Source organism: Sorex fumeus, unplaced genomic scaffold, assembly GCF_029834395.1.
Source record: "Sorex fumeus unplaced genomic scaffold, SorFum_2.1 ptg000081l, whole genome shotgun sequence".
NCBI lineage: Eukaryota > Metazoa > Chordata > Mammalia > Eulipotyphla > Soricidae > Sorex > Sorex fumeus.
In genome coordinates this window covers 4,468,819-4,492,050 of record NW_026606138.1, presented here as the reverse complement: position 1 = coordinate 4,492,050, position 23,232 = coordinate 4,468,819, and the positions used below count along the sequence as shown (strand labels likewise).

General features: G+C 38.1%; 1 protein-coding gene across 2 annotated transcripts in view; it reads left to right on the top strand.

Moving 5' to 3' along the window:
• RAB3IP (RAB3A interacting protein) overlaps nt 1-21,798 on the top strand; it is a 46,002-nt gene extending 24,204 nt beyond the window's left edge. Inside the window, exons 5-12 of one of the 2 annotated variants that reach the window (XM_056130656.1) lie at nt 925-1,020; nt 8,880-8,957; nt 9,551-9,754; nt 13,257-13,385; nt 16,155-16,267; nt 18,776-18,875; nt 18,959-19,028; nt 21,456-21,798. In XM_056130656.1, coding sequence (XP_055986631.1) covers nt 925-1,020; nt 8,880-8,957; nt 9,551-9,754; nt 13,257-13,385; nt 16,155-16,267; nt 18,776-18,875; nt 18,959-19,028; nt 21,456-21,538 — 873 coding nt within the window. In that variant the 3' untranslated portion in view covers nt 21,539-21,798. The remainder of the gene's footprint in view (nt 1-924; nt 1,021-8,879; nt 8,958-9,550; nt 9,755-13,256; nt 13,386-16,154; nt 16,268-18,775; nt 18,876-18,958; nt 19,029-21,455) is intronic. The other variant, XM_056130657.1, reaches the window with a different exon arrangement.
• The last annotated feature ends 1,434 nt before the right edge of the window (nt 21,799-23,232 follow it).

Here is a 23,232-nt window from a genome sequence, read left to right as displayed (position 1 = left end):
TATGTTCCCTCTTTGCTTTTCTGCTCTCTTCTGCACAACTGCTGACCCTGAGATCTTGACAATTGAGCCACATTCTTAACCTGAAGTTGTAGGGATACTCTCTCGGCTAGTGTGTTGAAGGTGTAGTCTTTGAGTACTTCTCCCATCCTGGTTGGTGTGTTTGGCTTTCAGGAGGTTCAGCAATCATAGTTACAGCACAACTGACCTTTTGTTTTCAGTATAATTCTGTCCACTCTTTTAGGAATGTGGATTTAAAAAAAATTGGTTTGGATGATTGATTTAGGCAATATATATCAGCAGGTTAATAAAGGTGTGTTGTTGCTATTTTTTTTTTAATTGTTTGTGAGCCGGTGAGGAGTCATGTAAATTTTTGTATGATGTGATTTTTGTTCTTAATAACATTCCTTTTTTTTCAGTGCAAATATGCATAATTTATTTCTGGTAATAGAATTAAGTGGGTCTAGTCTCCTGGTGGGAATTTTAAATTAATTGCAATATGGTACATGAAATGATAAGTTAAAAAGTTGTAAACATGATAAATAGCTCACTAAGATTTCTATTGAACTGAATCAGCAGAATTGGAGGAATTCTTTTGGAACAAATATGTTTAGAGAAAAGTAAAGTCATCAAATCAGCTTTCACATGTAATATATAATATTTAATCTTTGGGTTAAATGTAATATATAATATTAATCTTTGGGTGTTTTATGAAAGAAAATTAAAAATTTAATCTGTGAGGATTAGTTTTAATTTAGGTTTTCCCAGTTGTCTTTTACAGAGCAAGTGCTAAATAAACATTTTCATTGTGAACATTGTAGGAGGGAACAGTATGAATAGTTTGTGATTTTGTCAGTAAAGATAATACAACTGCTGAATCCCACTTTAACTCTGGAAATCCAAAATAAAATGATCAATTTCTCATAGGAACTGAAGTTAAAAGATGAAGAGTGTGAAAGGCTTTCTAAAGTGCGAGATCAACTCGGACAGGAATTGGAGGAGCTCACAGCTAGCCTGTTTGAGGTTGGTCTGTTTACATCTTGGCCAAGGGCGACGCCTTTTTATATATTGATACTGGTTTTGAGGGAATATTCAAAAAGATAGGCTTAACCTTACAAGTTTCTCTGAGTCCTCTACAAAAATAATTTTATACCCCCAAGAAAGCGGCTGGTTTATTAGGCTGTACCTTCCTCACAGCAGAACCTTGTAGACTGGTGTGGTGTTGGGGAGTCGGGTGTTTGGGATCTTCAAGAAAAAAAAAATCTTCCTCAGAAATGCAGGGTCAACCACTTAAAATAATGTAAAAAGAAATGGAATCCCAGTATCAGGTTTAAATATGCATGGGTGGATAAAAAGGTAGAGTTTAATTTTGAATTTGCCAAATCTTACGGCAGGGGTAAGGTACTGTTTTCTGCAAGGGCTCTTTGGATACTTGGAACATCATTCCCAGGCCAGGAGATACAGGCAGCCAGGCCACAGGCAGCCAGCAGCAAGCCTGTGCCTGTCCCAGGGCCAGAGCACAGGAGTTCATGGACTGGACTTGGATGTTCCTCACCCCTGGTGTAGGGATCACTTGGAGTGGTGCTCCCAAGGTGCAACAGGGCTCCTCCTACTGGGCAGGGCACTTGTTCCCCTGTGAGTTGGTGGTGCTCTTTCTATTTGTTCACCAGGGTGCTAAAGGATTTTGTTTTTTTCCCGTAAAGGGGTGGCAGGTCAAATGTATTTGGGTACCTTTGCTTTCGAATGTTTTTATTATTATTATTTTTTTTTTTTTACCACACCAAAGGTATTGAATGCTGAGGTAGGCATCTGAAATGGATGACTTGACAGGTGTTGCAGGTCACATCTGATTATTAGAACTTAGACTCTGTCACCAGCCTGCCACCAGGACTAAATTTTTAACCAACTCATTGTTTCTCAGTCAGGGTGCCATTGAATTTATAGGACATTTAGCATCCTTAGTATTAGAATTCTTCCAGAAGCAAGTAGAGTTTGGGCATATACATATGTAAAAATACATACATACATTTACAGAAAGAGGCTGATAAAAGGAGTGGCTTCTATGATTATGGAGGCGAACAAGTCTCCATGATTGTGGGGTAAGTAGGCTGAGATCAGGGAGCCAATGGTGTCGGTCCAGTTTGAGTCCAAAGCTCAGCCCGGGAGACCTGATGGGATGGAATCTGAAGCCTGGCAGCACAGGACCAGAAGGAGCGGGTGTCTCAGTTTGAGTTGAAGGCAGAATCCTGTTGCTTCTGGAGATCAGCGTTCTTACTCTGTCCAGGTCCTGGGTGAATTGGCTGAGATTCACCCACACTGGGCAGTAATGTGACCTGTATTACTTCCTCTCCCAATTTAGACATCAATCTCACCCAGAAACACCCTCCCAGAAATGACCAGAGGAATGCTTGACCAGGTCTCTCAGCAGCCTCTGTCCTAGTCAAGTTGACACAGAAACTTAGCCATCAAATTTGGTTTCGCCCCCAAAGTGCCAGTGATATCCCTGATCATTTTGGCTACTTATCAATATCCACCTGGAGGGTAGGGAGAAGTTTTTACTTGGTTAAGAGTTACTACCACAAAGGGTCTTCTTTGAATTAAGACTTGAGTCTTCTAAAAAACATTTTTTTTTTAGGAAAATGTTGATGTGTTATGATTGATGCCATTAACACAGGAATTCCCCCTCACCCCTGAAAATTTAGTTATTGAAACTTTTAATGTAGGACCAGAGATGTGACTCGAGTGGTAGAGCACGTGCCATGCATGTTGCAGGCCCTGGGTTTTCTCCTTGGCACTGCATGCCCCCCGCCCCCATCCCAAGACTGCTGGGTGGCCCTGAGTGTTGCAGGAAGCAACACTAATAGAAAACTTAGAATGTAGTAAAACATTTTGAGGAAAAACTTTTATCGCAAAATATTTTTATTTGGGGGCATTCCCAGTGGTGCTTGGGAGACCATGCAGTGACACGATTAAACGTACTTGGAGCTCTAAGCATTTTTATTCACATAACATCCATTTCATCTATTTCAGTTTTTTAGGCATGCATATATTTTTACATGTGTTGCAATTTTATGTATTTTGATGTATTTTATCCTTTACCATCTTTTCATATTTCTAGACCATGTAATAAGAATAGCTATTTCAAGTGCATATTCTATTTTTCGTTTGTTTTTGGGTTTTGGCCCACATCTGGTGGCATTCAGGGATCACTCCTGGTGGGACTTGGGGTGCAGGGACTAGGATCTGGGTCTGCTACAAGGCAAGCATCTTACCTGCAATACTGTTGCGCCAGCACCCTTACACAAGTGTTTTTTTTTATTATAGTAGTCCTGTAGTAGATGCTGAGACATACAGGGCTATCCAGGCCCCTGCACACACCCTCGACTGCTCCTCTTCCTTGGACTCATTTCATGAACCTTTAAAAACTGATTTGCTTTTTGTTAATAAGTTATTGGAAATGAGAGGATAATTTGAGGATGGAAATAAAAAATCTGAAGAGTTAGTTTGTTATATTGAAGGGATAACAGAAAACGTTTTCTCCCAGTGTTGTCTGACTAGAAGAAAATTCTATAATGTTATGTGTAGTGGTAGAGTAAAAGGCAGATAAGCTTTTTGTGTTAATTTTGATTCCCTGCTTGCCTGGCTTCAGTTTCAACCCTGCTTTGTTTGCTCCTTCTGCTTTTATGTGCACATTCTTCAGATGATGCAGAAGAAAAACAAACTGAAAGAAACTCTTCCCTCTCTGGAGCAGGACGCAGAGGACCAGAAATGCAGTTTCTGCAGCTAATGAAAATTATTATCTGAAAAGCAGTTTCTGAGTTACTAATTTATTCCCAATGAATGCCTATTAACTTTGGCATTGTATATTTTCTGGGAAAAAAATTACGTTGCTTGGGACTGGAGAGATAGCACAGCGGGTAGGGCGTTTGCCTTGCATGCGGCTGACCCGGGTTCAATTCCCAGCATCTCATATGGTTCCCTGAGCACTGCCAGGCGTAACCCCTGTGCATTGCCAGGTGTGACCCAAAAAGACAAAAAAAAAGAAATTATGTTGCTTAAATATGGTTTTAGTAACCAAGAAAGCCTGGTTACTGTTTAAGCCTGTTATTTGGGAATTTTGCAAAATGTGTTGTTTTTCTGTAGTCTTTTTAATTGTGCCCTCATACTGTCCATTTGCCATTGTTTCATGAAAATATTTGTTACTGTTATGTATACACATACATGTGCGTTTAGTTTTAATAAATATTACTTTGAATACTTTGAATTTCTACAGGTTTCGTAAGCTTGTTATGTAAATCAAATGAACAGCTCATGATGGTTAATCTTTAACATAATTATACTTTATACTTTATAGCAAAGTTGAGTCTTAAAAGGAAATGCAAGAACTCTAAAAGTTTTTTATGTTACGTGGAATCTGGTATTCCAGATTTTGATACATCAAATCACTTAGTAATTGATAGTTTACATTTACTTGGAAATTGCTATTAATGTGTCAGTCGGATTTTTGCAAATTTCCATGATGTGCCTGGTTTTCTCTCCATCATATTGCGAGGCATAAAGTGCAAACTTATCGTATCTGTGAAGAAAATGAGGTGTAGTTATACTACGAAACAGTGATGTGACTCAGAATTCATAACTTTCACTCCTGCACTGATTACTATGAAAATCATGAATGCTCTTCCATTTCTTCTGAGTCACAGAAAAGGAGGCATTCTTGAGGCCTTTCTCTCCTACCTACATTCAACTGTTAGTGAGGACTTGGAATGCTACATAAAGCGAACTTATTCGCCTCTCTCTTTTGATATTGCTAAGACTGTTTTCTAGCCCACATCATTGCTTTTTCTTTAATTTTTTTTAAATTTGGGGCTACACTTGGCAATGCTCAAGGACTGTTCCCAGCTGTATGCTTTGGGGCCCTACCAGCAGTGATGGGGGCTCCATTAGGGGGTCAAATTCAGACATACTCTATACAAAGCATGTACATAACCTGTTGGACTCCGGCCCAAAACAATGTTTTAAAGTAAGTGAAACAGGCTGGAGAGATAGTGCAGGGGGCCCAGGTTCTGTGCCTGACATTCCATGTGGTACCCTAAGCACTGCCAGGAGTAATTCTGAGCTGAGTCAGAAGTCACCCCTGAGCATCGTGGGCTGTGGCCCCCAAATAAGACAAAATTTAAGTCAAACAGGGCCAGAGATAAACAGGGCATAAACCCCCAAGTTTACATGTAGCAAATCCCAGTTGGATCCCTAGCACTATGTCTGGCCTCCTGAGCACTGAGTCAGGAGTAGATCCTCAGCACCACTGGGAGTGCCTCTCCCACCCCTCTAAAAGAAAATGTGAAATGCTACTAAAAATACTTAAACATTTTTATGATGTAAAAATATTTTTCTCACAAAAATATATATGGGGTCAGCGATAGAGCTCAGGGATTAAAGCAGTTAGATGAGGCCTGGAGTTTGATTTTCTGCACCTCTGCACCCCCCCCCCCCCCCACACACACACATAATTTAAACATCTAGGAATTTTTGTGTGTGGGGGTGGATAGCTGTGACTCAATATCTGTTAACTTGTATTTGAAAACCATGTGTTAATAAAAATATTTGAACTTCAGATGAAGATCAGGTCTAAGTTTTATTTTTAAAATTAGATCGAATGCTGCTTGATAGCTCACAGATACAATAATCCAAATAGAATTGGTACATATTTTCCTGGATTAAATCTCTGTATTGAGTTTTCAGTTCTAGTGCCCATTACATAAAGATTTTTTTCCAGAAAACTTCCTCGTGTTTTTTTCTATTCTTTAATACCAACAAATTGCTTTTGCAAATTACTCAGAAGATGTTGGATTTAAACATTATTTTAAACATATTTAAAGCATATTCTTTATCACTGCTAACCAGATTTTTAGAAATCTGTTTTTGTAGAATTTCTAAGTGTAATGACTTGAAAGTTCTCAGAGATCAGAGGCCTGAAAGCTGTAGCCTGCAGTACAAAATGCTTTGTAAATCTTTGCACAGCCTGTGGGCTAAGATTAGTTGATGCACTTTCAGATGGCTGAAGGCAGGAAGACTGCTGTGACATGTGAACATTGCATGAAACGCAGACTTCAGTGCTGGTACATGTTTATTGAAATGATCATACGCAGTTGTTTTTGTAACGTCTGTGGCTGCAACAGAGATTCTCACAACACCAAAAGTACTTCCTCTCTGGCTCTTGACAGAACGTTGGTTGACTTCTAATATTGATGATACATCATTACCATTTTTCAGCATTAGGAGAAGGATAAGGATAAAATAAAATTGAAACTTTCTTTGAATCTGCCTTTCAATGTCTTATCACTTTGAAAACTTTTGTGTATTTTCAGATAATGTTTCTGCCTGATTTTATCTGTCTTTCAAGAGTTGCTTACATGTATCTTAATTATACCTTACACCTTATTCTTTATAGCTCTATGTGAAAAGTTTTCCAAATCCCTACTACTACAATTACTACTCTTCTACTACTATTACTACTACTACTACTACTACTACAACTACTACTCTACTACTACTACTACTGCTTCTGGATATTGGTCCTCTAATTTGTTGGTTCTCTAATGCTTCAAAACATTTTTAAAAAGTTGCCCACCTTTCTAATTGCTTTACCTAAGAGGTTTGACAGGATGCACCAGGTACTATTAAAGGAAGCAGAGTGCATTTTCAGACGTTTAAATAAATATTCTCTCTAGCACATGAGTCATCAGATCAACTCACATATGAGTTCAACCTTTAATAATTGAAATGCCATTTATTTTGGAAGGCCAGGTTTAATAGAGTTAGTATTTTGAAGTGATATGTAAATATTGCTTTTGCTAGCAGCTGCTATCAGAAGAGAATCAGCGCATTTGTAACACTTGTTATTTTTCAAAAGTGGTAGCCTCTTTAGTAAATTAGACAGCTCTCAAAGACCTGAGACTGTGAAAATCTTCCTTGCACAACTTAGGCTGGTTATCTAGATTTTCACAGTCTCACGTCATTATAAAACATAGATAGTCAAGTTTTTCCTACTTGAACATAATATGTAAATTCGCACTCATGGGCAGATGCAAATTACAATTCATTATAATACTGGAAAAGGAAATGAACAGATGGAAGTAGCACTACACTGTCAGATTCTGATGTGGAGGTTGTTTTCTACTCATCTGCTGCATAACCGGCCTAGTGAGGTGCCTTTGTCAAACCATTCATTAAATATTGCTTTAGTGATCTCCTTCCTCCCTTCTCATAAAGTCTGAGATACTGTGTATGTTCTATCTTACGCACCCTATCTGCTGTTTCTGACTATCTTTAATACTTTATAGGAATTATTCTCTATAATTTTTTTAATGACTTTGATTTTCACTTTTAGGGTTTTTCTTGTTTTTTTTTGGGGGGGGGTTGGGGGGAATAAGGAGGGGACCATACCTGGAAGTACTTAGAACTTCTTCTTCTGCTCAGGGGTCATTCCTGGCATGCTTGGGTCATTCCTGGTATGTGTGGTACCAGGGGTGGAACCCAGGTTGGCTATGTGCAAGGCAAGTGGCTTACTATCTTTGCTGTCTTTCCATCTCCTAGAATAGTGCTTTTAAAATAAAAGAACATGCCACACTTTTTTTTGGGGGGGGGGTGTTGTGTGGGGAACTTGGAGCATATCAAGCACTGCTCAGGACTTATTCTTAGCTCTCCTCAGTGATTACTTCTGGTGGTGCTTGAAGGAATCTATGTGGTACCAGGAATGAAACAGGATCAGCCACACATAAGGCATGTGTCACCCTTTGAATTATTTCCTTCTTGAAAATTCTCTAAGACGTTAGTGTCCATAGAGACACAGGGATTAAGACCTGCCTTCCACAGAGCCTAGTTTGGTTCAACCCTCAGCGCAGCATGTGGTCTCCTGAACACTGCCAGGAGTCATCCCTGAGCGCAGAGCCAGAAGTAAGCCCTGAGCACCTTTGGATGTGGCTTGGAAAACAAAAACAAAACATAAGATCTTAGGGCTTCATATTCTCAGGGAACCACCCAGGATTTGAATTCTGAATCTTTGGTTATTAGAATGTCGTAAGGAAGTGAGCGTGAAAGCCGGGAGGGACCTTGTTTCTTCTCTCAGTTTATTATCAGCACCTGGACCAGTACCGTCCAAAGAGATGCCAAGAATAAACACTGCCGTGGATACATCTTACGTGAATAAAGGAAAATCAAATCCCTACACGTTTATATTTGTGGTAATTAAATTTAAGATCTTATTAAAAAGCAAACTTTTATTTTCCACTTTAGATTGTGCCACACTAAATTGTTAGCATTTTGTGTATATTTTTATTGGGAAATTTTCAGCCTTCTCAGCTGTCACATGTGTTAATATTTTTACTTGTACCTCTGTCTTCACTATAACTGACTAATATCAATGTATTTTTTTATATATGTATTTTAACCAAGTTACAAAACAAAAATGAAGGAGTGGATTTGACACATGGCCTTGTGTCCTCACGCATTCACCATCCTTATTCCAGCATAGGTCAGATGATTAAACTCATCTTGGATGCCTCAGTGCTAATTAATATCAAAAGAAGGTGCTTTTCTCCTCGTTCGTATTTGATGATAACTGTGGTTAATTTGGGTCAGATTGTCATGTGCTGCCTAATGATAATTTGGGTATAATATTGTGGGTCCAGTCACCTCTGGTTTAGGTGTGCCTCTAAATTTGTATCTCTTAACAGTCAAAACTGATGAAACCGCCTAATAAGATATTTCTCAGAGTCCTCCGGTGCTATTAAACTTTACGTGACCAGTAGATCAGTAGTAGATACTTGAGACATTTTTGAAAACAGATGCTTTGTTTCCAAAATTGGAGTCTTTAACTTTTTCAGGAAGCCCATAAGATGGTGAGAGAAGCCAATGTCAAGCAAGCAACAGCAGAAAAACAGCTGAAAGAGGCCCAAGGAAAGGTCAGTTTTTCCTCTTTAAATAGTATAAAAGATGAGGAAACCAGTGATTGCTATGTTTAACATGCCTAAACACATCCTAGAATTTTTCTAACTGTAAAGGAAGTGCTTGCTTTAGAATATTTGGAATTACAGAAAATATACAGAAAACTATGAGGAAAGTAAGTACTTTGTGATATAATTAAGTGACTCTTTGCTATCCATTTGTTTTTAGTACCAAATAAAGGGGTGTGATTCAATGAATATTATCAAAAGGGTTAATAGTCAAATTTTAATATTTTATTAATGCTGCTTAAAAAGTCACTGAAATGTTGCTAGTTTTTTTTAGGAATGAGCTATAACTATCATAGGCTATTTAAGTTGACAATTTTGAATATTCACATAAATGTCTGATACTGTGAATTATAGCTCAATCCAAACATCTAGAAAAATCAGAGAACTTGTTTTCACACTCCTTTATGAATTGTCAGGAGATAATACAAATTAAACTTATATTTCACCCATGAAAGGAAAATGCCCTGATAAAATTGCTGACTTTTTATTGCCTCTGTGAGAAGTGTATTTAGTATGTGCAGCTGTGTTGATTTCTTTTCAAGATTGATGTACTTCAAGCGGAAGTAGCTGCATTAAAGACACTCGTGTTGTCCAGTTCTCCAACATCACCTTCCCAAGAGTCTCTTCCAGGCGGAAAGACACCTTTTAAAAGGGGACACACAAGAAATAAGAGTACAAGCAGTGCAATGGGTGGCAGTCACCAGGACCTCAGTGTGATTCAGCCAATTGTAAAAGACTGCAAAGAGGTAACCCAAGGACTGTCTTCTCTGACTCTTTTGATACTTAGTAATTCTCATCGCTGAGGTTTCAGTTGGGATTTTTGCCAGCAAAATTTTTAGAAGTGACTAGGCAATATTATAATGGGGGAGGCTTTGTTTAGAGCTGGCTGCTTTCGGGGATTCTTCAGTTCAATTCTCTGCCTGGCTGACCTTGGAGTACCTGCTGGAAACGTGGTAAGTTTCTTAACATCTTGACATTTTATTTAGAGAGCAAACTGTCATATGTCAAATAAAGGAGAAGGGGACTTCAATAATCTGTCTAGTCACACTTACTGTTAGGCTGCACCAAGAAAATAGAATATTAAAAAATTGGGGAAAATACACAGATTTCTTGAGTAGTATATTGCTTTTACTTAAGTTCTGAAAAGAGGCTTATATATGTAATGGAGTGGTCCGAGAGATAATTCAGATAATTAACAGAAATTAAATAGCAGGTTAGTAGCATAATGTAATATAATATGGAAATATTTGATGAAGCTTTAAAAGTTGTATAATTTTGTATGATTGTTGAACATTTTTTACCTATTACTCTATACTATGAGAAAGTATTTGCACGAGGATTTATTAATAATTAATGGCACAGACCTCCCCTGTTTTGTATTTTGTTGGTTAGGCTCTTTTACACTATTGAATTCAAGTTCTTAATTTAAACTGTGTGGGCTTGGTTACTTGAAATTTTGCATGGAAGTCATGAGTTTATTACATGGAATAACCAAAGGTTATTACCTGTTTTAAATGACTTGTATTTTCTTTAGCTTTTTTTTTTCCTTTTTGGGTCACACCTGGTGATGCTCAGGGGTTACTCCTGACTCTGCACTCAGGAATTACTCCTGGCTATGCTCTGGGGACCATATGGGATGCTGGGAATTGAACCCGGATAGGCCATGTGCAAAGCAAATGCCCTTCCCGCTGTACTACTGCTCTAGCCCCTGTTTAGTTAGAGATTGGATTCAAGAGATTGGAGAGCAGCTAAATAAGTCAATCATATATTGATTTATATATAAGTATATATATTTATAATATGAGAAAATCAAGTTTGCAGTGGTTTTTGTTAAATGTGTGAAGATTTTAAAAATTATAATATTTTTTGAATTAATAATGTTTTTTTGTGACTCACAATGACTTTTGTTATGTTTTTTTCATGTAATTATATATTTTTACTATTTAAACTTTTAATTTCTCTCGTGGAACATATTTAGGTTTAATTTTTTTTTCCAGCTTGTGGGTTACACCCAGTGATGCTTAGGGGTTATTCTTGGCTCTGCACTCAGGAATTATTGAACCATCTCTTTGGTTCTAGAATTATTGAATTATTCCTGGTGGTGCTTGGGGAACCATATGGAGATGCTGAGGATCGAACCCAAGTAGGCCACTTGCAATGCAAACGCTGTACCTGCTGTACTATTGCTCTGATCCTTAGATTTAATAAGAGTTTATAAAATACTTAGAATAGGCAGGATATAGCTTCAAGATAATAGCTTTTTTTTTGTATTGAATCACTGTGAGATAGTTACAAAGCTTTCAAGTTTCAGTTTCAGTCATACAATGATTGAACATCCATCCCTCCACCAGTGTACATTTTCTACTACCAGTGTTCCCAATATCCCTCCCACTACCCCCTGCTTCTATGGCAGACAATTTCCTTCTTTCTCTCTGCTTTGGGGCATTATAGTTTGCAATACAGATGCTGAGGGGCCATTATATTTGGTCCTTTATCTACTTTCTGCACACATCTCCCATCCCGAGCGATCCTTCCAACCATCATTGACTTAGTGATCCCTTCTCTATCCCAGCTGCCTTCTCCCCCAGCTCAGGAGGTAGGCTTCCAACCATGGAGCAATCTTCCTGGCCCTTGTGTCTACTGTCCTTGGGTGTCAAGATAATAGCTTTTGCTTCTAGTAAAACCTGTACTCTTATTTTGTGAAAAAATTGTCAAAAAGTTTTATTAGACAAAGGAAATGCAAATTTGACCTGTGGATATCTTAGGAAAGGAGATCTGTGCACTACCATGCATTAGACGAGGCTTCAGAATCACTTGATGTGAGTTTGAAGTTTTAATGGGTATCTTACTCTGTGACCTTGGACAGATTGTTTTCATTCAACCTCACTTTCTTTATCTCTGATGTGGAGACCATAATATCTGTCTCTCACTATAAGGATTAAGTATTATAGGACCCCTTTTCTTGCATGGGGTGCACATCCAACTATACTGAGGGATTACTCCTGGCAGTACTGGGGGACCTTGTGGTGATGGAGATAGAATCTAAGCCTCCTTCAAGCAAAGGATTGCTTGTTAAAAAAATTCTTAGCATAGTTCCTGGACAGAAACAGATCTCATTAAATTTAGATTACTATAACATTTTTGATGAGATTGCTAATTTGCATCAAGGTTTATGTCAGTCAACAAACTTCACAATCAAATCTGAAAAACATAAGTATTATCTGTTAATATTTCTATCCCTTCCTTTCCCTTTAGCTTTGATCCCCCCAAAATTTATGGAATGGTATGAAAAAACGCATTGAAGTTGCTGTTATACATCTTAAAGGAGAATCTATAGGAAAGCTGCATCAGCTCAGCCTTTTGTTACTTTTCTGTAGACTTCCTGCACATCTGAGTAAGCTGCCCAGTGGCCTATCTGTGGTCAGCATGCTGTTACAGTGTGGCCAGTGCTTTGCATAGGAGTGGCTCAGAATATACAGGATGAGGGCTGTGCTCTGTATGGCTTGGCTCTACCTTTATTCATAGGAGGTTCTCATCTAGGACAAAGGAACCTGAAGCTCTTCCTTAAGGAGTATTACCTGGGACATGTTATTGAAGGGAGGAGGCAGAGAGAGGATTAACTGGAAAAGTGAGAAGTAGGCTGGGGCCATCTTGCATTGTTGTTAATTCAAATAGCAGTTTCTGGCCGTCACCATACTTGAAAACAACTAAATATCATCTTATGGTAGCCGGTTTAGGAGTCTGTGTGTGTTTCTATAGGCTTGCTACTCATGCCATAAACATTTCGGCTTGCTGCTTATGCTATAAACGTTTTGGGAATTCTTTTGGAAATGCTTTCAAGTAATAGAATAAATGCTTTAATTTTTTATTCCATGTTATATTTTGCAAGTTGGTCGATCTGTTTACTAAATTAATTTACTTCACATTACTTATTATTTCCAGAATGGCTTGCCATTGTTTTTAATATTCAGGACAATACACATGTCTTCCTTAAGAACAGCTCCAACATATTTCGGGAGTGAGATGGGAATAATGTCAGCATAAGAGGACACCAGAATGAAAGGGCCAATTTGGCGCTTTTTTTTAACCTCAAAATTGCTGCCATATATTACAATTAATCAAGAATGGTTCAGTTCAGTATTATAAATGATTAGTAATTTTTTGGTACTGTTTAAGTTTTGGTTTTATAAATTGATTTATATTTGAATTTTGAAAAATGTTATTTTGCATTTTCTTTTGGTTTCTTAGGCTGATTTATCTCTGTATAATGAATTCAGATCTTGGAAGGATGAGCCCACAATGGACAGAACGTGTCCTTTCCTGGACAAAATCTATCAGGAAGACATCTTTCCGTGTTTAACGTTCTCAAAAAGTGAGGTAATTGAAAAAACTTCATTGATAGGAGCACATTAGAGTTGCTTCTGTATCTTTCTCTAAATCATGTTCTGTAATTTAGAATCTCAATAAACAGTTACAGTCCTATTTTATATTTTTTTCCATTGAATGTTAGAATCACAATAACTTCTTAGCATTAGTTACTGAATGTTTTTCCTTATTTGAGCAGAGGGTGATTTGCACAGAAGTATCTATTGTGTAGGTATGAAGTATAAATTGTGGTATTGTTCAGGCATAATTGTAAGGCAAGGTCTGTATCCTTTAAGTTGTATGTTGGGTACATCTATGAGATCAGTCATCCTTCATTTCTGTCTGTCTTTTTTGTGGTGCTGGAATTCACTCGCACACAGGCAGACAAGTGTTCTCCCATGGAGCCACATCCCTGGCTAATTCTCCTAATTCTTAAAACAGGGAAATTCACTGAAGTGGATCAAATAGTGTATGTAAGGAACTATGCAAACATAAGATAATAGTTTTCATTTTTTCTTGTGGAAGATTTGTCTACAAATATCTTTTTTTTTCCTCCCTGCTTTGTGGGTCACACCCAGCAATGCTCAGGGGTTACTCCTGGCTTTGCACTCAGGAATTACACCTGGCAGTGCTTGGGGAATCATATGAAATACTGGGAATCGAACCCGGGTTGGCTGTGTGCAAGGCAAATGCCCTACCCGTTGTACTATCGCTCTGGCCCCCTACAAATATCTGGTTAAGAAATTTAATCCTGAGAGTCTTGCAGTAAATCTCTAGAGGATTTATTGATAACATTACTTGAAAAAGTAGTTAAGAGGAAAGTTTAACATACTTTGATAAATAGGTTATTGTGACTCTGTGCCTGATTTCAGGTTCTCAGTTTTAATAATCTTCTGAATTCAAGTAGATTGCCTGTTTGCCTTGCACTCAGCTGACCCACGTTCGATTCCTCCACACCTCTCAGAGAGCCCAGCAAGCTACCCAGAGTATACCGCCCGCACGGCAAAGCCTGGCAAGCTACCCGTGACATATTCGATATGCCAAGCACAGTAACAACAAGTCTCACAATGGAGATGTTACTGGGCCCGCTCCAGCAAATCAATGAACAACGGGAGGACAGTGCTACAGTGCTATCATTTATATACCGTTTATACCATTTATATATGATACTTGATAATGTAGTTAATTCTGGAGCGATAGCACAGCGGTAGGGTATTTGCCTTACAAACGGCCAACATGGCCAACCCGAGTTCGATTCCTCCGCCCCTCTCGGAGAGCCTGGCAAGCTACCAAGAGTATTCGATATGCCAAACACAGTAACAACAAAGTCTCCAATGGAGACGTTACTGGGCCCGCTCGAGCAAATCGACGATTAACGGGAGGGCCTTTACCTTTACCTTAATTCTATAGTAGACTCATGCTTGTGCTCATAAAAGTTAAAGTATATAGCTATAGTTTATATTGCTGATTTTTGGATGATCAGTTTTTTTATATTAAAGTAACATTGGCTTATAACATAGGTTTTAGGTATATAACATTGCATTTTGACATCTAATGTGCCACATTTTGATTTCTACTGACATTTAATCTCCTGTCACCATGTCGTTGACCCCTTTTACCTGGTTTTCCTAATCCTTCAATACCTTCCCATGGGTAATCACCACTTCGTTCTCATAATTTAAGAATCTGTTTCTGTTTTATTGTATTTGTCCTTTTCATTTTTAAATTTCAGCTTTATATTTTGTCATCTGTATATATTGCTTTGGGCTGGGGCGATAGCACAGTGGGTAGGGTGTTTGCCTTGCAAGTGACCAACACGACTGACCTGAGTTAGATTCCTCCGTCCCTCTTGGAGAGCCTGGCAAGCTACCGAGAGTATCTCGCCTGCACAGCAAAGCCTGGCAAGCTCCCCGTGACGTATTCCATATGCCAAACAGTAGCAATTGTCACAGTGGAGACGTTACTGGGCCCGCTCGAGCAAATCGATGAACAATGGGAGGACCGTGACAGTGACAGTGATATATTGCTTTATGTTCACCACCAAAAATCTAATTTTCATTCAACCCCACCACCCATGTGTTTTACCTGCTGCATTCCTCTTCCCCTCTGGTAACCACTATTCTGTTATCAAAATCTAAGTCTTTGTTTATAGTTCACATATCTGTGAAAGAACAGTGTATTTGTCTTTCTCTGTCTGACATAGCATGATCACTTCAAGTTTCGTCCTGTACAAAATGAATGTCCCAGTGCCTAATTTTTTTAAGTCTGTGCAATGTATTTTAATATAAATGGCAATTCCACCTTCTTAAAAATAGCTAAGTAATAGTCCTTGAGTATCTTTAAATTTTCTTTATCCATTCAGCCATCAGTGGGCACTTAGGTTATTTCCATACATTGGTTATTGTGAACAGTGCTGTAATGAACATAGAGATGCCTGTGACCAATAATAAAATACAGTGCATAGTTTTAATAAAGGACTGGATCATTCATTTTGTGCAGTGGTGGACATTCATTGTGGTTAAGAAGAGGTGGCAGAAACTAGAATTCCTGCCTTTAATCCTTTTCTTGATTATAAATATAGTAATTTAGATATAATTTAATTGCTTTCATATCATGTAATTATTGAATTGTGAGTTTAAACAAAGGTTATGTTAACATTCTTCTTGGTTAAAGCCAAACTAGTGGAACTCGAGAAAAGAATTTTTAAAACAGCTTACCATGAAACACAGTTTTGATAGTTTCTGCCAGCATAGCATATAATTCTGTTCTATTTTCTTAAAGTTGGCTTCAGCTGTTCTGGAGGCGGTAGAAAACAATACGCTAAGCATTGAACCTGTGGGATTACAACCAATTCGATTTGTGAAAGCTTCTGCAGTCGAATGTGGAGGACCAAAGTATGTCTTCAGAATCATGTCTCTTGGAACATACAGAGCTACACATATTTTCACAATGTGTTACAGTTCTTTCGGGTTTTTTTTTCCAACTTTAAATGTTAATTTGTTGTCAATTTTCTGGAGTTTATAAAGATCAAAGACCATCTACAGACACTGTGGCGATATAGTAAATCAAATTTAGCATCAAAGGCGAGTTCTTTTGTTTACAAATGTGTACACATATCATCCTGATTGTCCAGGTATAAGAAACCTGTTTTGAGATTTTTTTTTAAACTGCACATTGAAACTCAGTGTTTTATGAAGTCAATTTAATGGGTCATAGACAGATTTTGTTTATTATACTTGCGTAGCCATGCTTCCTGAGTTTCTGTGTGAAGTACTTCTTCCTGAGGATTTCCAGGAAAAATAGCAAGACAGGGAATTTGACCAAGTTTTATAAGGCATGAAGCAGGTTACTAAAAATGCTTGATTAGTCTTTTCCTGCTGTTACTGTAAGGGATTTAACTTAGAAAATAATCAGTCTGTGTCCCATATGTGAGAGATGCTTTGGCATAAATTTTATAAATCTTTAGAAGTGAGCTCCCACATTTTATAGCAAGGCAGTTTATTATATGTCCGTCCACACATACAATACACTGGCAAGTATCAGATGATGACAAAGATATTGGTTAAAATGGATTTAGGTGGGCTAGAGCAATAGCACAGCGGGTAGGGCATTTGCCTTGCATGCAGCCAACATGTCCAACCCGAGTTCGATTCCTCCACCCCTCTCGGAGAGCCCGGCAAGCTACTGAGAGTATCTTGCCCGCACGGCAGAGCCTGGCAAGCTCCCCATGACATATTTGATATGCGAAACACAGTAACAATAAAGTCTCAAAATGGAGACGTTACTGGGCCCGCTAGAGAAAATCCATGAACAACGGGGCGGACAGTGACAGTGCAGTGGATTTAGTTATAGCATTTTAGTGAACTTACTCAGTTGATTAAGGTTAGGGAACAGTTTACCCAGTTTAAGTGTATTGTAATGGTGCTAGCAGCCAAGATTTTTTATCGTGTATATTGTGTATGGAAGATGGAAGATGTGATATTTTTTAAAAACAAAATTGAAACATGGCCCTCACCAAAGCCTTGTGGATGCATTTATGAGAGTAATCTGTGAGGAATGGCACGGTGCAATAGGAATTTCAAGAAAGAATTATTCTTAAGCTGGTGGTATGTACTGTTCAGAAAGGTATTTGCTATTAAGGAGCATTGAGGCTAAATCCTTTTTAAAAAAGAGAGATAAAGGGAAAACTTATTAATAATTTCTATCCTTCCGGAGATCCCGGCAAGCTACCGAGAGTATCTCGCCCGCACTGCAGAGCCTGGCAAGCTACCTGTGATGTAATCAATATGCCAAACACAGTAACAACAAGTCTCACGATGGAGACGTTACTGGGCCCGCTCGAGCAAATCGATGAACAACGGGAGGACCGTGGACCGTGGACCTGTATACATGGGAGAGATCCAACAAAATTGGCTACTTTTCACATTGTCTTAGTTATCATTTTTGAATAGGTACTGCAGAGGACTTTGGAAAGAAGGTTAGAATTTACCAGAAAGACATAGTTAAATGAAGGCATGCAGATTTTCTGCCCTTTCCACTGCTTAGCTCTTCCCCAGAGATGGTTTGATACATGTAAATGTCAAAGAGACAAAAACTCTTTGAAGAGATAAGAATTTTCTGTGAAGAATTTTGTGATTTGAATGGCCACCTCTGAAATGGTTTAAATACACACTCTACTTTCTTAATACAGCTGGTAAATTTGTGTCATACTCTGACCAGTGACCCATCTGTATTCTCTCGTTGTCTGTAGTATGCCAGGTAAAGCTAGGCACAAAGAGATGATTAGGTCAGTTCATGTCCTCAAGAGACTTACAACACAATTCCATCCAGAATGTCTGCATACAACCCGAGTTTAGATTTTATAGCGTGTGGACAGCTTGTCATTTCTAAATGTAGAATTGTCAGACTCAGCGTTTTTGTAAAGTGGCCTATCCCTTTGTATTTCTCAGGTGTTGCAACCACATTCAATGGCTAACAACTAACCATACACACCCAAAAGTACATCATCTGAGAGCTATTATCTTGCCCGCTCTTAGTAATATGTTTTGAGAGATGTGAAAAGTCATCATTAATTTTTTTTTTCCAACTGAGAAAGAAGTTGAAATTCTGATAGAAAGCTGGGAGCTCCCTAGCACCTGATTACTCATTTGTAAATTTGCTCCAGGATCAAATACATTCTTAAGATATATAGTTTTGATTTCCAAAACCATTGTTAATGTGATGGTATTAACCTCATCATAATGTAAGCCCAGGAGATCAAGGACTTTGTCAGCACTGCAGACCTGCACCTAGAATAGTGTCTGCTCCATAGTAAGCACTCATATTGGCTGTACTAATAATGGTCTGCAGTCGGGGGGAAATATTTTAAATTTTAAACACTAAGAATTGTCATTACTTTACAGAAAATGTGCTCTCACTGGACAGAGCAAGTCCTGTAAACACAGAATTAAATTAGGCGACTCAAGCAACTATTATTATATTTCTCCTTTTTGTAGATATAGGGTAAGTATCTTTACTGTGAGTTTTATTAATGCTCACTCTGGTATGAGACATTTGATTGTAACCTGTGCTTCCTTTTGACCTAGATCACTTCTGTATGTAACTTTTTTACATACATCCGATATATTCAGCAGGGGTTGGTGAAACAGCAGGATGGTGAGTGTTCTTAATATGTTATAAAATATTTGCACTAAAGCTCAGTAAGAAGTACTGTACTCAAGTCAAGTTTATTAGTTGCGCATTTAAATTGAATATCATTTTTAGTTTTGGGGGTATCCCCACCTGTACTAAGTAATCATTCCTGATTCTGTGCTTAGAAGTCACACCCAGTGGGGCTCAGGACCATATATTGGCCACAGTTGACCACATAGAAGGCAAATGCATTAATGCTTATACTAACCTCTCCTGTGATTTATTTTATTTTTTAAGGTGGGGGGCACACTCACTTTTCTTAGGGCCTTTAGCTTTCCACTAAGGGATCATACTTGGCTCTGGGGACCACTTGTAGTGTCAGGGAATGAACCTAGGTCAACTGTATGCAAGATTTGTACTATACCCACTTTATTATAGTACTAGCCCCAACTATTTGTAATTTTCATAAAACTGAAATCGCTTTGCCTGATGGTAGGTCACATGGAGAATAGGCTATTTAACGATAGGTTAATTTGTCAAGAATTTTTACAATAAGTTTTTTTAGAGAAGACTAAAAAATAATTGACTTTATAAAAACAAAGTGGGTAGGGCATTTGCCTTGCACGTGACTGGCTGACTGGGCTGACCCAAGTTCAATTCCTCCGCCCCTCTCGGAGAGCCCGTCAAGCTACCGAGAGTTATCTCACCCAAACGGCAAAGCCTGGCAAGCTACCCTTGACGTAGTCGATATGACAAACACAGTAACAAGAAGTCTTACAATGGAGACGTTACTGGGGCCGCTCGAGCAAATCGATGATCAACGGGAGGACAGTGACAGTGACTGAGTAAAGATGAGATTGATGATAAAAATGTAACCTTTTGTTTTTGTTACTTTCCCCTTCACAGTATTTAGTACATAACCTATTCTCTGTAATAAATAATTCTTGATTAGAAAGCCTTTCTTATTATCTGTTCCTGGGCCATAAAGAACTAAGGAAGCAAAAAGTCTAAAGTAGGCATTTCATCCTGCATACTACTAATAATCTGAGCTGAGCAATTACTGTTCTGGTTTTTGTACCACACCTGATGAAGCACTTGGCTCTGTGCTCAGGGATAACTCCTAGCAGTACTCAGGGGACCATATGGGATGTGTGGGACCACACCTGGATCGGCCAAGTGCAAGACAAGGACCTTATACCCTGTACTGTCTCCCTGGCCTCTGAGCAGTTATTTTAACTGAGATATAATTGACGTAAGCTCAGCCCCAGGTGTATAGCATAATGATTTAGTATCTATGTGTATACTACAGCAAATCTACTTACCATCTCTTTTCATGTAAAGTATTTTTCTTAGGATAAGTTTTTTGTTTTGCATTTTGGTCCACACCAAGCCATGCTTGGGATTTACTCCCAGGCTGAACCCAGGATGGCCACTTGCAAGGCAAGCACTCAACTCCCTGTATTATCAAGGTTTCCTCTTTAGGACCAAAGAGATGGTTCAAAAAGCTGAGTAAATACTTGGAGTGCAGAATGCCAGGTAATTCCTCAAGCACTACTGGGAGAGCTCACAGTAGTTCCTGAGCACTGCTAGATTTGGCTCCCAAACAAAACGAAAGAGATTTACTCTTGGCAGTTTATAAATAGGTACAGTAGTATTAACTGTAGTCAGCAGGCTTCACATTATATCCTGCTGCTGCATGTATAACTGAAAGTTGGTATTTACTGACCCCTGGATAATTCTGTGGGGGAGCTTTCATGTGCACAGGGCCAGGTGTGTGGGAGGCACCTCTTCACGCTGCCTGAGGTCCCCTTAGGGACAGTAACTCCTCTAGTTTGAGAACCACTTATCTAAACCAGTCCTCTCTGATCATAAATAAAGAGCTCTCTTTGTTTGAAATGTAAGCCAACTATTTTACAGCAGACACAAAAGTGGAGATAACTGAAAAACTTTGACTACATTCATTTTTTCCTCATTTGAATCATAAACGAGACCTCTCTATATTATCACAAAGAAGTTATTAAGTTTTCTGGACTCTCCCTAGTTTTTCTTTTCATTTTTTGTTGGCGTTAATGAGGAAAGAAATGATGAACATACAGATTATTAGAGCAAGGACATCTATAAGTTAATAACTTCTGAATAATTGAGCATTGACTGAAATTACTTATGATGACAATGTTTTCCATTTATTCAGGACACTTGAAATGCCTAAAATTATAGTCACATATATTTTTAACAAATAGTGATAGTAAACTGGCAGTATTGCTTATTTCACTGTTGAAACTGGGAATTTCACATGTACATGAAAAATTTGTATGAGGTAGCAATAGAAAAATTTTGTCCTGGGTGCATCTATAGGAAAGACCCAGTTGGCTAGTCTTAAGTGTTTAGTGAAATATTGAAAGTAATTAAATTGCATTATATAATTCATGTCTCTGTTTTCTATTTGTGTAGTTGATCAGATGTTTTGGGAAGTTATGCAGCTGAGAAAAGAGATGTCATTGGCAAAGCTGGGATATTTCAAAGAAGAACTCTGATACTCTGGGACCATGCATGAGCCTCTCTGGATAACTGGAAGATGGCTGACTATTTTTATGGTTACTTGATATTTATTTCCAAGGAATGGGCTCAAGACCTTTCCCCTCTTTTGCAAATTATGCTAAGAAGTACTGTGATTTCCTTTGAACCGACCTATGCTGTGTTTGCTTATTCTTTAGTTGAACACACTATAAAGAATTCCAGGTGTACTAGTGATTGTAATTTATAGTTACAAATAAAAAAGGATAAATACATAGAATTCTGAATGTGTTTTTGCTTTTCTAGCTTTGATATGCATATTAGGACCCGCTGAATATACTGAATTACAGTTTCCAGACTGTACAATAATAGAATCTGAGAGGGAAAAAGACCAGACAGCTGTTCAGCCTCTGTCCCCCATTAGAATCATTTATTTTGCCTATTTTTATATAATGATGCCTAGAAGTAAAACTAATACACATTGAATACCTGAATATTTAGAAATTTTTGATATGTGTTGCAAACTTGTGTGTTGGGAGTCAGTGACCACGATGGATAGTATTCCATAGAGGACATCTGCAAATGGTATGAAGAAAAATAAATCATTCCTAGGCCCAGCTTAAGAATATAAAATTGAACAAGAAAAGAACTTTGAACTGGAAGTTTTATTTCCTGATTTTTTCCCCTAATATGAGAACATAGTATATTCTCAGATTTTCAAAGCTTGGAAGAGTTTGAGAGAAATATATAAATTAACACTTTTGGAGAAACTAAAAAAATAGTAAATTCAGAAGATACCAGGAGAAATTGCTGAATAAAGGTGATTAAATGCTTCATTAAAGTTTGTGGATTACTAAATAAAAAGACCAAAGAGAGTAAAGATCAGGGCCAGAGTGACAGTACAGTGGGTAGGGCATTTGCCTTGCATATGACTGACTCAGGTTCAATCACCAGCAACCCCTATGGTCCCCAAAGCCTGACAAGAGTGACTTCTGAGAACAGAGCCAGAAGACACCCTTAAGCACTGGTAGGTGTGTTCCCATTTCAAAAAAGTAAAGAACAAAGTATATTCATCATAATCTAGAAATAATTACATACAAACTGGATTTGGAAAAGGAACAAAGCTTGAGGATATATTAAAGTTCTCATTAGAGGGAAGATGAACATGACAAAGATAAAATCTTTAAAGACTAAATAAATGGTCATGTGCCAAGCTCAGTAAAGAGAATCAAGTTGGATTGAAATATGATTTATGTACAAAGCATAAATCATATGATAGAGCATAAAGATGTCTATATAGTAAAGGAATGTGGAAAAATAAAACACCAAAGAAAACTAGTGTGGTTCTTAGACATGATAGACACTAAGACAAAAAGCATTAATAGGGACATACATTGTGTAATAGTAAATATTGCATTCAAAAACACTTTAAATGGGCCCGAGTGAAAGTACAGTGGGTAGGGCACTTGCTTTGTATACAGTGGGCCTGGATTTGATCCCTGGGACCACATCCTCAAGCACAACCAAAAGTAATCTCTGCTTGCAGAGCAGGAGTAAGCTCTGAGCATTGCCAGATGTCACCAAAAACAAAAAAAATTGGAAAAAATGAAAATATTAGAAAAAAATTTTAAATACTAAGGGCTTACTATATCAAAACTAGGGTGTGGAGAGAGTAGTGCTTCATGGAAGACTTACAGATTAAAATATATTTTGG